Source organism: Pteropus alecto, unplaced genomic scaffold (assembly GCF_000325575.1).
Source record: "Pteropus alecto unplaced genomic scaffold, ASM32557v1 scaffold55, whole genome shotgun sequence".
NCBI lineage: Eukaryota > Metazoa > Chordata > Mammalia > Chiroptera > Pteropodidae > Pteropus > Pteropus alecto.
Genome location: NW_006436813.1, coordinates 889,773 through 904,334, shown reverse-complemented (window position 1 = coordinate 904,334; position 14,562 = coordinate 889,773). Strand labels below are relative to the sequence as shown.

At 50.0% G+C, this 14,562-nt stretch overlaps 1 protein-coding gene and 1 pseudogene across 7 annotated transcripts in view; one reads left to right on the top strand and one right to left on the bottom strand.

The window, feature by feature from the left end:
- Nucleotides 1-14,562, top strand: part of SH3RF3 (SH3 domain containing ring finger 3) — a 355,405-nt gene that overhangs the window by 247,908 nt on the left and 92,935 nt on the right. For 6 of the 7 annotated variants that reach the window (XR_003046998.1, XM_015591254.2, XM_015591255.2 and 3 more), the window contains one exon: nt 8,554-8,907. The exons of the other annotated variant lie outside the window; for it this stretch is intronic. Coding sequence is in view for 5 of the 6 variants with exons in the window: in XM_015591254.2 (XP_015446740.1) it covers nt 8,554-8,907 (354 nt within the window). In the remaining variant the exon portion in view is untranslated. The remainder of the gene's footprint in view (nt 1-8,553; nt 8,908-14,562) is intronic. 7 annotated transcript variants of the gene reach the window in all.
- Nucleotides 1,367-1,485, bottom strand: LOC112481712 (annotated as a pseudogene).

Genomic DNA, 14,562 nt, shown 5'->3' with positions numbered 1-14,562 from the left:
AGAGTTTGCTGCCTATGTTTTTTTCCAGGAGTTTTATGAATTGTGGGTCTTACATTTAAGTCTTTAATTCATTTTGAGTTTTGTTTTGTTTTGGCATATGATATAAGAAAGTGGTCTGGCTTCTTTTTTTTTTTTTTTTTGCATGTATCTCTCCAGGTTTCCCAGCACCGTTAATTGAAGAGACTGTCTTTACTCGCATTGTACATTCTTACCTCCTTTGTCATAGATTAATTGACTATATAGGCATGGGTTTATTTCTGGGTATTCTGGTATTTTTCCATTGGTCTATATGTCTGTTTTTATGCCAGTATCATGCTGTTTTGATTACAATGGCCTTGTAATTTGCTATCAGGTAGCATGATACCTCCAACTTTGTTCTTCTTTCTCAAGATTGCTTTGGCTATTTGAGGTCCTTTTTGGTTCCATATAAATTTTAGGATTAATTGTTCTAGTTCTGTAAAAATACCATTGGTATAAGTATTGCATTGAATCTGTAGTTTGCTTTAAGTAATATGGACATTTTAACAATGTTTATTTTTCCAATCCATACACATAGTATATTCTTTCATTTATTTGTATCTTCTTCAATTTCTTTTTTCAATGTCTTATAGTTTTCTGGGTACAGGTCTTTTACCTCCTTATTTAAATTTCTTCCTAGGTATTTTTTTGATACAATTCTAAATGTGATTGTTTTCTTGTTTATTTTAATTGCTGGCTATTTCTTGTTTTAAACCTCAATTATTTGAAATTTTGCCCCAGTTCACCAGCTCCCTTTGGCAACATAACTAGAGCCTCACCTGTATACTTCAGTCACCTTGAGAGGAGGAGCAAGGCTTGAGTGCAAACCCGGGGAGGACAGAATGGAAAAGAGGCAACTCTCCTGCGCTGGGTGGGGTGTGGGTCGCATGTGGGGCTTTTTAGCATCCGGAGACAACTGCTTCTTGTCTGGGTTTCCAAACCACACTACTGTGCTCTGGCATTGCTTACCGCTTTGTAAAATGAATGATTCTGAGGATAGGAATTGCCTCAAGGGTGAAGTCCCTCCCGCAGCAGGTACACAACAAATATTTGTTGAATGATTGGGACAATATCAATCCTAGAGTACTGGCACATGGTATTACAAATGCCTAGAGTTCAACGTCCTCAGTAAATAAAACTTTGGCATTGTTAACAGCTTTGAGATCACCACTACGTAATCGAAATAAAAGGAAGGAACAGAAAGTCTCCCCGCCTCAGGAACTGTTGCTGGAGTCCTCCCAGTGAGCTAATTTGCCTGAACTAATTTTTATGCCATGAAAAAAGGGTCTGATTTCTTTCTTTCTTCCTTTCTTTCTTCTTTTCTTCCTTTCCTTTCCTTTTTTTTTTATGCCTACAGCACCCGGTCTTCTTAGGTGGTCTCCCATCCAAGTACTAACCAGGCCTGACCCTGCTTAGCTTCTGAGATCAGACGAGATTGGGCGTGTTCAGGGTGGCATGGCCATAGACAAGGGTCTGATTTCTAAAGACCCACATTTGAATATCTAAAATGAGCCCAACTCCCTCTAACTGCTAACGGCAGAGATATACCTCAGTGGATATGTTAATTTTTTAACCTAAACATGTAAAAAGATCAGAAAAGCATCCCATACTCTGCAGTAAAAAGAAATGATGACAGATGCAATGAGATGTGGTAGAAGAGGTGTGAGCATCAGTAGTGGAGCCACTTGTTAAGTATGTGGTTTGGAACAAGTCACTTAATCTCTCTGAACCCGTTTCCTCAGCTGTAAAATCGCCATGTTGATATCACCTCAGAAGTTTAGTATTAAGGTCATATGAGCCTCTGTGGTGACAACGGTGGATCTCAGATGTTCTTGGCTAGGGGTCTTCACCAGGCCACTTGCTTTGACCAGCTCCTTCAAAGGTCCAGAGCCCTTATTTTGGTAGCTTTTCTCTTCAAAGGCTCTATCTGTGTTCCAGGTATGACCTTTAGGGAGGAGGGTAAGGGGTGCCAGAGTCGAAAGGAAATCATTCTGTTTTCGCCCACCCCCCACTGGTGCATTTGTCCTGTAAAGAACCGAAGTGTTTTACAACCAAACAGCACTGATCAGTGCAACTCAGCCTCCATTTCCTGCTCATCTGCTGAAGCAGAAAGTTCCTGAGATTTCTCCCGACAAAAGTTTCAGGCAGGTAAAGGCCATTCTTCATCCTCTCCTGAGTTTGTGATGCTCTAAGGAATAAAAGGCCAATTACCAGGTGCAGTGACTCACCCTGCATTCAGCCTTCTGTGGAGGGAGTAGTGCATTAAAGGTCATGTAGGCAGAAGCTGCCATCTGGTCGTGTGGATATTTTGTGGATAGGGCAAAGCCAAAGTTGCAAAGCAGTGTTCTAGAAGCTCACTGATCAAATTGGGTCTGTCAGGGAAAGCAACTTTTTCTCCTGGGAGCTTATAGGAATGCAGAAACTTGGATGCCCTCCGTGCCCTCCCAGACGTATTGAACCAGAATCTGCATCTTTAACAAGCTCCCTGAGTAATTCAATGCACACTGAAGCCTAAGCTTCTTTAGAGCAGGCTCTCATGTTCACTGTAGCATCCCCACTACCTAGAATAGAGCCTGGGGCATGGCAGGTGCTCAGAGATTTGTTTTATCTGAATGGCGCATCCATGAAAAGATTCATCGGTTGCCTTCTAAAATTGTGAGCACTTGCTCTCTAGCATGCTTGTCCCTTGGCTTCCTGGATTTCCATGAAAGGGAAAATATGCTTCCCTTCCTCAGGTCACAGCCACAAGCCTGTGCAGCTGTGTTGAGACTGGGTTTCTTACCTATGGGCTAGGACAGGGGATGCTGTACACATCTATTTCTCTGTCGTTTTTCCTAAGAATTGCCAGGTACCTCTTATCTCAATGTCCTTCCTTTCATATTATATCTGATATCCTGTATGTCTGGTTTTCCAATTGTATTCCTTTTTAAAGAATTCCTCCTGCACACATTGAGTTTAAAATCCTCTCAATCAGAACTAGCGGTTTCTGTATAACCGTGCTCTGCCCAAGTGCCCAGGTCCTGCACTTTCCAGGACCAAGCACCAAAATCTAACGCAGCCTTGGGCTCTCCAAGGGGGTCTCATGGCTCACATAACCTGCCAGAAGGAGAGCCTTCTTTATTCAACCTGGTCTCCAAGTTCCAATGCAGCTGGGATACTACAACAAACTCTAAGAGGCCATTCTGTGCAACTGATTAAACAATGGAAAGACGAAACTCTTCAGTTCTTCCTATATTTCTAGAGGGTTCTGTGGTTGATGGAAAGAGTAGTTGTGGAGGAATATCACATCTGAGCTAATAAAGTTGGTGAGACAAAGTCCTGGAAAGAGGGTTGCTAAGCCACTGAGGTAGAACACAGAGTCCCTGAAAGGGGAGCAGCCTTGGCTGACTGTTCCTGTCGCATTGGCAAGACTGGACCTGTGGTGGAGGAAAATGTACCTGACTGGCTGAGGTCAGCTGCCCTGTCTGGTGCCATGTTCCCAGGAGCATGTAGATGGTGAGTCGGCCCCTATAAAGGGACCCCACAGAGCAGGAGGGAGCAGACCTGTGATGGGTGCCCCCTTTCCAGGAGCCAGTGACAGCCCTCTGATAAATGAACAATCTCATCAAGACTTTTAAACATTGGGGCTACCACCTTATTTTCATTTTGTATGGAAGTTGAAAATGTGTTCTATTTCCATCAAAAACCATCAAAATTGGAGTTGTTGGGTATGTTGATTAATAACTGATTTTTGTGTTATATGGACAGGGAAAGCACAGTTCGTGTCTGTGTGCCTGTCTGTGTGGGTGGGAGAAACAGAGAGGTAACTGCCCACAAGCGGACGGAGCAGCAGAGCCCATTGCTTTCCAGATGAGCATCTTCGCTGGGAAAGGGGAGCATCCTAAGGCAAAAAGTGCTTGTCCACTTCACTATACCCCCACCTGTTTACAGTAGGCAGTCAGCAGCCACTCACAAAACATTCTAGCATTCTGGTTGTGGGGCAAATGAAGGAGAAGCCGCCCACATTCATTCACCATCTCCTCGGCTCTCCCCCAGAACACTCAGGCTAACAACCAGGACCCACTAGAGCCTGTGAGGCAGAGTGGCAGGGTCTGCTCAGGGGAGAACAGAGCCACCTCGTTTCCCCACAGTGTGGAGGAGGCTTGCGGGCAAGAGGAGACTGTGCCCAGAATAGGAGGAAATGGGAAGTTATGGCTGCTCCGAGCAGGTCTGAGGAGGAAGCCACCGTCCCGGGAAGATGCCAGCAGCTGGGGTGTCCTGCAGTAATGGGTCCATGAGCGTGCACATGTTCACCCAGAGAGAGGCTTTCCAACTGGAACAGCATTGGTGGCACCAGCTGCCTGGTCCAGCCCTGAGCGTTGTGAATTGCAGCTTGTTGGAAAGACAGTGGCAGCTTCCCCGGACAGTGAGCTTTGCCTCCATGACGGAGTCCTAGGCTATAGCAATCATCGTGGATTCTACCGCACCCACGGCCTGTTTGCCACTGCGTTTGTCGGAGTCTGGCAAGCCAAGGACTCCGGGTGTGGGTGGTCAGTTACTTGGCAATTTTATAGATCTCCAACAAGAAGCCACTTGTCACCAGCAAAGATTCAGTAAAGAAGATAAAAATGAACCATTTCTCTCATCAAGAGGCATTTCACTGGACGTCCCCCTTGCCCCCTGCAGAGATGTTAGGGGCTCTGGAGCTACTGATGAAATGTTGAGAATTCACCACTCAGAAGCAGTTCTTTCGCTACAGTTTGTGGAAAGCACTATCTTTAAGGGAAATGTATTGGCGCTCACCACCCACTGGGAGCTTTGGATTCTTAAGGAGTGAGTGAGAAAGTCGTGATAGCCCTGCCCCTAGCTCTCCCTCGAGGAGAAGGCCATGTGGTCAGCTAGGAGCAGCCCCTGGGGGAGACGTGTTGAGGACAGACAAGTGCTGGAGGCAAGCTGTGTGCGGTGATCGGACAGCACTGCCAAATGGCCAGGCTATGCAGTGCTCTTGGAGGCTGTGCCTCACCTCCGATCATGGCTCTGTGTGTCCTGATGTGCGGGCACCTGGCCTGTTGGTGCCTAGATTTCCTCATGTTGAAGATGGAGTTTCTGGTACTGACTCAGAGTCATGGAGGGACTAAGTAGCCAGTTTAGGTCTGCTGCTTTGGGGAAGGATGGAATTATTTTAGCCCAGCCTCAGGCATATTATTTCTATATAATAACCTTCCAAATGGAGACACCTGGCAGGTAGTGTGTAGACCATATTCCAATGCTGATAAATGAGAGGCATTTTGCCTTCCTGCTTCTCTATTTTGCTCTTGGCCCTGCAGGGTGGGTGCAGAACACTGGGGTCCAGGCTGGCCGGCTCTTTGTAGCACCCCACAAGGGTCATGGGAGGGAACAGGCGCTGCTTTGTCCTTGGAGCTAGCACTGTGGAGGAAGCAAGTGAATAAAAGCCACAAAATAGAGCAAAACAGCTGAGCCTGGTTGGAGGAAGCATTTCAAAGGAAATAATCCTGGATTTAGATCACACATTTGGGGTCCTGGAGTGAGTTTTTCTTGACCTTCCTCTGATAAACAGGTATTTGTAATGAAAATGCTGACGCACCGGGCCATCGGAGGCAGCGTGTGTGATCTACACAGGTGAAGCGTCCTGTGCTGTCACTGCTTAAATTCAGCAGGGCTTTATCTTTTCTTTTTTTTAAACTTGCCAAGACACTACCTGCTGCAAACCTGAGTAGTGTGTTGAGTGAGAACCTGGCGTTATTCTCCACTGGCACAGGGCTGAGGGAAACTTCCTAACCCGGGCCCCAGGCGGGCTCCACTGTGTGATGACTTGGCCCTTCCTGGCCCAGCCCCCACCTGGCTCCTGCACACATTCCAGGCTCAGCTGAGGACCTGGGTGTGGCTCTTGCACAGGGCAACCTACACATCCACAGTAGGCTCCAGTGTGCTTTTACCTGCCTGCAAGGACTTCCCACCTTTGTGGATTTCCTTGAAGCACTTCCTCTCCCTGCTCCCATCTGAACCTTATGCACCCTTCCAGACCTTGCTACTTCTCTTTCACTGTCCCTCACCCCTGCCCAGGTGGGCCCTCTCCTGGACATTCCATGCCATAGTCTCATCCTGGCAGAAAAAATGTGGGTGTATAGTCCTGACCAAGCCAAGTCCTATCCCATACCCTAAACAGGGGACCGCTTTCAGGGCCACTGCTGATTTCATGGCATTCATGTGAAGAAGAAATGCTTGCGGAGAGCCTAGGACAACCAACTCTGCCTGGACACACTGAAACTCTGGGTTTCTGGGCTTAAGGCCCATTGATCAGCTCAGCCTTGCTAACCCCCAGCATTAATCTGTGATGGGAATGTTATCTCTATCTCATGTTCACGGTCGTCATCCAGACCTCCTCTACATTATGGGAGGACTGTGGGGTGCTCTTCTGATAGCATCTGGAGGGCCGCAGGGTCCATTCAATGTCAGGGCTGCCTGAGATGGTATATTTCTTTCTACCTCTCCTTTTTCTTTTCTATTATGTGTCAGGGGCGATATAAGGGAACACATCAGTTAGCTCTGTGCTGTCAGTTAGTACAAGTCTGCTCTGCCAGTGATAGCTAAACAACCTGACTTTGCAGGCCTCTCAAGGAAAGGCATGCCTGCACCTCCCTCTCGGGTCACACAGAAAAGCCATGGCTAAAGCCCAGACGTTAAAGTAAATTTTAGGAAAATGGCACTTTTTCAGAGTGGAGGGAACTTTCTACTTCTGAGCCTATTGAGAAGAAATCAGTGGGTTGTAGACGGCCCTGTCCACCTGCTGGAACCCAGGCTGCTCTCTCCTGGCCGTTTTCACCTGTCCCAGGTCAGGGCAGGGAGAGCCTCAGGCTTCACTGCCAACTGTGCAGAGCAGGAGCTGGCAGCAACTGTTCTCTGGGCATCTCCCCATAGGGACCACACAGAGCTATGTCCATAGGCTAGAAAGTTGGGAATATGGTGTTTGGAAAGAAAAAAAGAGAGAGCAGGGATGACGCCTCCGCCAGCCTTGAGAGTCCAGTAGGCACGCCCCAGGCTCTGCTCTGGGCCACAGCGGGCCTGGCTGCATGCTGGCTCTGTCAAGAGGCTGAGTTGGGGCACTCACGCCCGCTAGTGCAGTTGTGACTGTGGCTTTTCTGTCCAACCAGTACAGCCAAGCCACATGGGACAGAGACCTGTGACAGGCCCGCTCCGAGCCCAGGACACCCACACCTGTCGGGGAGGGGAAAACAAAAAGCAAGGGCTTGAATTCCCTCATATTTAACTCAGTGCTTCCTGAGGTAGGTCCCCAGAGGGCTAGCTGGCATTGACTCAGCTTTTTTCTGTTAGTGTTGAAAAGATGAGGCAGAAAGAATGGAGTGTTACAGGCATTTATCTAGCATAATGGCATTTATTTAACCCATCTGGTGGAAGTAGTCCCAAACGGATTCCCACCTCACATTTTCATCCTGGCCACACTGAACACACAATAACTAGCTCCCTCCACTTTACTCTTTCAATCTCTGTAAGTTCCACTTTTAGGCATGAACTTAGGTGAAGCCAAGTGCTGCCTCAGAGGGAAGGGGTTCCGTTGTACACTCTAAATGAAAAACTTGTTCCAAATTTAGAAGTCAGGGCGATTCTATGGCTCCTAGACAGTGAACTGACCCTTCATCTAACCTGAGGCCCTGCGGGTCTCCCTGCTGGAGCTTGGGGCGCCTCTCCTCTCGCAGCCCCTCCAGCTGCCAGCACAGCGTCGGGACGGAAAGCTGTGTTAGCCACCAGAATGCTGGTGCTCATCCCACCTCTCCTGATGGGCTTGGCATACTTGAGCCCTTCCTACCTTCTCCGATAAGCTCCACCAGGATCAAACTCCTCCCTAAAAAGTGCCTGCTGTTTTGTGGAGCAGGTGTGGGGAGAAGGGAAGGAGTCGTATCCAGGTCCTTGCTGGGTCGCTGACAGCGATGCAGTTTGAGTCCTCACAGACTGGGGTCAGGTCAGCTCTGCGTCTTGACTGAAAGAACATCCACGGCCCCTTTGCTCACCCAGCCACTTCCCTGCCACCTGCTGTCACCAGTGGTTAGAAAGTACATTTTGGTCACATGCCTTGAATTCTCCTGCCAGAGTGACCGGATTGTACAAGGCAGGCTGGGAACCTGTTGTCATGGTGATGTCGGCCATTGGCTGGGCGTTCCTTGCTCCTCGCTCTCTGGTCCCTCACTCTTTGCAGGTTTATACCTTGCACCTCAGAAATGGGCAGCCCAGCAAAAGATCGGGGCTACACTGGGGCTACACTGGGGCCGACGTGGTAGCCAGCCCTTGGAAAACACAGCTGCTCCAGAAACCTTTTCAATAAAATCTGCAGACGTCACTCCAGTCAGTCATGTTTTTCACTGCACCATTCATATTGGATGCCCTTTTAGAAAGATCTGACCGATTTGAACACATTGTCAGTTTTGAAATGCAAACACAGGCTGGGAGAGCTCAGAGAGCTGGACGTCGCATGTGATCATTGTTTAATGAAGGCCCCCCCTTTCCCCCTTTCTCACTTAGCTCAACGACTCTGCCAAGCAGCTTATTGAGATGGACAAGCCCTGCCCAGCTGCTGTGTCTGGCTGCCACGCCTCATTGTCCTCTGACCCTGGCGCAGTGGCCAGTGTGGCCCCGAGTCCCACTTTAAGCAGCACGGGGGCGGTCAGTGCCTTTCAACAGCGTGTGGACAGCAAGAAGAACGCCAAGAAACGCCACTCCTTCACTGCGCTCAGCATGACACACAGGTCCTCGCAGGCTGCCAGCCACAGGCATTCCATGGAAATTAGTGCTCCAGTTCTGATCAGCTCCAGCGACCCCCGGGCAGCAGCCAGGATCGGGGACCTGGCTCATCTGTCCTGCAGCGCTCCCGCCCAGGTAACATCCTCGGGGCGTGGACAGGGCGGCGCTGGGCATCCCTCCCTGGGGCTGGGGGCTCCATCCTCAGCTCCAAGCTCAGCATTCCTTCCCCTGAACTGGCATGACGGAGGCCAAGGCAGCACACCCTTTGGGGTGAACTGCGGTTTCCTTCTTTCTGCCTGGCCTCACGGACTCCCTACAGCCTTGGTGGTATGTATACCTGTTACTACCAGAGAAAATATGTGACAGATACTCTCGATGTTCAAGGAGGTGCTTTTCAATGGTCCATGATGCAGCCTTTGAATAACTGGCTCACCATGCAAGAAAGTTTTCCCATCTTAGCATTCAGTGTATCTAATTGTGTGGGGGAAAGCCTTGGTCTCATGCTGGGACATTTTTAGCATGTCTAACACTTGTCAACATCCTTCCCTTTCAACAAATAGTGAAAGGGCCAGAGCTCAGAACCAGAACTGGCTACACTACTTAGTACTTTCATTATTATTTTTACGGATACCTTCCACTTCTAGATATGGCACTGGTTCCACTTCCACTGTAATACAAAGGAGAAGATTAGAGATGAGGGGAAGCCGGGGAGAAGAAGGGAGAGGAAGGACCTTATTTTTAATCAGCCAGTCAGGGCCACCAGGTCTTCGCGTCCTGTCATTTGTGGGTACTAAGTCTAAGGCTTACCACCCTCAATGATCCCTAGGGGTTCCAAAAATTGAGCAAGCAGGGCCCGTGAACATTAGCAGAGCTCCCAGCACTTTCCTTCTGCCCCAGGACGTGTGTTCTGTGGCCGTGGGTGTTCTCTCTGCCTCTCCCTCCTCCCCTGCCCTCGGCCTCTGAGTTAATACATCAGAGGGGGTTCTCTCGGCTTTGCAGTCTGGCCCTACTGTAGACAGCCCCCAGAGCAGGAAGAAAACAGGTTTTTAAAAAATTTGTGCCCCACTTTGTTCCACAAAAATATAAGTGCAGAATTAGCTTATTTCAGGGATAACTGGTATCCTGGGACTCATTTTCATCATTTCCACTTGAATTGAAAGTTGTGACAGAGCAAGAGGTCAAGCAAAGCAGTTTCCACCTCTCTCCCCATTCTAATTTAATCCAGCTATTGAGAGCTGTGGGGGGTGATGCTGAGCAGCATCCTACAGACCCCAGCATGCTGTTCATGGTCAGACCAGCCCCTTGGCTCTGCCACTGGTCCAACACCGCCTTTCTGGTTCTGTGTTTCTTTGCTGGTCTCGTGTGTCACACTGAGATGCCCATCCCCTGGCCTGCCCAAGAGCTCACCCAGGGCTGCTAGGGCATGCCAGACTACAAGTCCTACTGTGGCTACGGTGCCTCCTAGGTCTTCCTTCCCACCAGGCTGGACGTACTCTGGGAGGGGAACCCGGTCCCAGAGTTCTGTGCTTGGGTGGGCAGACGTGGACTTTGTGATCATGCATCTGAGAAATTCATGCCTTCATCCACAAACAGAGGCCTCCATGTGCCAGGCTGGCATCATGGAAACAGGCTTCAGGTTGGCAGAGCAGGGGCACCCAGGTTCCTCGGTGCCCAGGGAGTATGGGGCAATACTGGCCCCAAGGAGTGTCCAGCCAGCCCCATGTCATCCATAGGCCCCTCCAGACTCGGTCTGACCATCCAGTCTGTGACACAAAATGTCTTTACTGACAGGACACAGTTTTGGCCCCTGTGAGATGACAAGGCTGGTCATCTAGAACCTAAGCCAGCTCCGTCTACTCATGCGTACCCCCCACTGCACACCCAGGGCTTCTCAGGCCATGAGGGGCAGAGGTTTTATAACCTTGCGCATGGGTCCCAGCAAGTTTTCTACTGGAGCACAAAGGCAACTGTCATCATTGATAATTATTGAACCTTCATCAAACATCACACAGTATTCTATAGAAAGTTCCAAGCAACTAGCCTTTCTGCCCTGGAAAAGCTGCCAGCTGGAATGGGAAAGGGGTGGCTGGGCTGGGCTGCACCTGTGTTCCTGCTCCCAGCCAGACTGCTGTACAAGGCCTTGGGTAAGTGGCTCCAGCTGAGTCCTTCTGTAAGACGGGTTCTGATGTGACCCCTTGTTGGTGACTGCAGATCAGAAAGGGCCACCTACCATGAAATTATCCTGCTATTTAACTGATTTGATTCTAACAACCTGTGGTGGAACATGACCAAATATAAACCAAACATGCCCACGCTGGTGGCCACATACAAACACTGGTGTGGCTGTGCCATGCCCGGGTGATCTTCGAGGACAAGGGAGCCCCTTGGTAGCTGAGTTCAGGCTGGTCAACATCACTGATTCTTCTCACTCTCTTTTGCGTTTCTTTAAAATTAAAAGGAAGTGCGGGGGTTGTGGTTTCTATAGAAATGGCTCTAAAATACAATAGCTGTGACAAAATGCAGTGAGTATGGTTAAGCCTAAAGGCTCGTGGTCCTAGCAGCTCAACCTGAGAGCCTCCGCTGCACGGCTGCCCAGGGCCCTATCTGTGCTCTGTGCCTCTGCCAGCTGCTCCACCCCTGCCTCCTCACCCTTCCGCTCCTGGCCCTCCCCTCCCCTGCCTGGGCTTCCAGCACATCTCAGCTTCCTTCACTATGCGGCACACCTCACTATGGAGAGAACCAGTCCGTTTAATTATTCCTATTCATAGATGAAGACAACTGAGGCCAGAGGGTATAAGTAACATCTCAGTGCTATGCTCATCCAGCAGCCCTCCCCGCCCCCTGGCTCCTGTAAGGAGTGGTCTGGATAGGAGTCCAGAGCATTGAAGTCACTTACCCCTTCAGCTTCAGCTTCTGTAAGTTCTGGGCTGACCTCAGGCTGAAGGAGAGGAAGCAGGAAAATGCCCACTGATCCTTGAAGAGAGCAGCTGCAGCTCTGCGAAGGAGGATTTGCCTCCCTTCTTCCCTTTCTTTTCTAGACTAGGACGTGACACAGTGCCATGTAGGGCAGAGAGTCCCCTGCTCACTAGCTATATCACCCTAGGAGAGTTGCTGAGCCTCTCTGAGCCTATAAAGTTGCTATTAAGTGCGGAGTTCAGCACTCTTCTTGTACCTCATTACCCAGGAAAGCTGTCAGTCTTTTCTCCCAGAGCCTCAGTGTCCTCGCCTGTTAAATAGAGTGATAGTGGTGCCTCCCCAGCTGACTTGCGTCAGGATGAAATGAAAGGGCATGGGGTGGCCTCCCCTTAGGTACACATGTCAGTGTCATCTGTGGTGATTCTTTCTGTTGCTCAGAGAATCGGGGACCAAAGCACAAGCCCCAAGATGTCAGATATGATACTCAGGACACTGGCTGCCTCATCCATGCTAGTCACTGCACTCTGCTCCAAGATTCTCTCTCTGCTGTGGCACCAAGCTGAAGGGCCTGCCGTCACAGAAGCCTGGGCTCAGTTAGCATCCCCATGGGCCAGTTTCCACTCCTGACTGTCAGTGCTTGCTGGTCTGCTCCAGTGACAGCCAGTGTGTGGTCTAGTACCCTTGGCCTCGTGCATCTACTGCCAAAGGAATCTGAGGTGCCCATCTGGAATACTCTGCGGTAGGTTCCAGCCTTGGCTGCATGTCTTTATCACCTGGAGGACTGAACCAGTTTGCCTGCCTGGTCCCCCAGGACACTCCCGGCCCCGCTCACTTCACCCTGAAAGCAGCTCAGCTGGGGAGGTGCTACTCTCGCTTCATTTAATAGAAGAGATTGCACAGCTTTTCTGGGTCACAGAAGTGGTAGGTCCAAGGTGTGGTCTGGTCTGGGCCTGGGGACTTTAGAGCCCCCTCCAACCCACTGTGAGTGGCGCAGCCAGGTCAAAACTCATTGGCCTGTCCCAGAGGCAGCGCAGGCCTTCTCTCATGCCCTAGGCAGCACTACAAGTCCTGCTAGAACCCAGGCCTGAGTCCATAGAGGGTGACCCACATCCTGGTGCACCCAGGACTGGGGTTCTCTGGGGGCCCAAGGACTTCAGCACTAAAATTTGGCACAACAAGGCAATTGGTCACCCCAAAACATTTCCCTTCACTGGGCTACAAAGGAAGGTGACTGGAGGTTTTTGACAGAAATGTAACATGGTTCTCTCTGTGCAGGGCCTGTGCTTTGTACCAGAGATCCCAAAGCAGGAAAGGCTGGTCCCTGCTCCTCAGGGTAACAATGTAAGGGATGTGGACAAGAGCCAGGAGGCATTGCCAGAGGCTGGGGCCATCATCTTGGCTGTCTAGACTCCTGTGTGGGGTATACCACAGCACTGGAGAGACCTTTCAAACATTCCAATCCCAGGGTGCACCCCATCAATGAAACCAAGTCAGAGAGGGATGCGAGAATGCTGTGTAACAAACAGGGCCTTGTTCAGGTCTACTTCACAGGCCTCATTTGGATGCCCAGGCCAGAGGGACAGTGGTTCCCTGGGGCTTGGGAAGGTAGCTTCACTTCTCTAAGCTTAGACTTGGGACCAACATGCTGTCCCAGCAGCGGGCAGGGGGCCCGCACTCATGTGGCAGAGGAGAAGGGAGACAGTAGAGCTAAATGACAATCTTCAGAGCTTTCCAGCTGGTGCTCCCACCAGGACGCTGAGCAAGGCCTGGGGCTGGCACACCATGGCCTGGGAGACGACTTCTGTACGGCTTTTGTACTAAGAATGATTTTTGTATTTTTTAAAGGTTGTTTTAAAAAAGGAATGAAAAAGGAGATGGATAGGAGAAAGAGAGGAAGAAATATAGAAAGAAAACGGCAAGAGGCAATGTAACACAGAGCCTAAATTTTGACTCTCTAGACGTTTACAGAGAAAGGCTTAAGGCTGAGGCTGTGTTGATAGTGACATGAAAAGGAGGAAAAAGCTGTGATGAAAAATAAAGGAGAAAAGTGGTGGTTGTGTAAGGTTAGCTGACGGGCCCAGGTAGGGAGGAGAGAGTTCTAAACAGAAAAGGAAGAATGCTTTTGACTTTGGGGCCTGAAATTGAAAGAAAGGCCCTAATTTAATGTCCTCCCCCGTTCAGAGTTCCTCTGCAGTGGTGATGGGAGGGTGGAAAAGGTAGGAGATTCTGCAATTTGTGCTCCTTTCTCCTTTGGGAGTATCCTGTGAGACAGCAACCTGGGTCTCACGAAGGTTCCCATGTACCAAATGGCCACCAGGGAAAATCATAAAGGCTCCGGATACAGTGTCCCGATGCTTTGTTTTGAGAGCCAAGGACACAGGGAAGAAGATGTGGAAGCAGAGGACTAGAAGGACGGTGGCCAATGACTGCCCGGGTGCTGTTTCCTCTACCCTACCCCCCGCCCCGAGAGGGTGCCATGGGCACAGTGAGGGCTACGGAGACGCAGTGAAGGGGAAACTGTCCCTTCTCCCTTCAGCATTGTCTTCTCCCACCACTGCTGCTGGAGGCCCCCATTTCTTTCCTCCTTCTGCCTCTAACACACTTCTACTTTCTCATGTAGGATGCGCTGACCTCTGCAGTCCAACCTCTACCTCCATCCCTGCTGTCGAAACCCAGCTGTCCAAGGTCACCAGTGCCCAGGTCCAGTGTCCTTCTCCATCTTCCTCCTCCTTGACATCTCATCAGCACTGGGCGCTGTGAACAAGACTCCCTTCCTGAGCTCGTCTCCCGCCTTGGCTTCCGGGACCCCTCTCTCTCAGTTCTGAGCAGTTTTCTTGCCTCCTTCACTGAACCCTCTTTCTCTAACCCTGACTT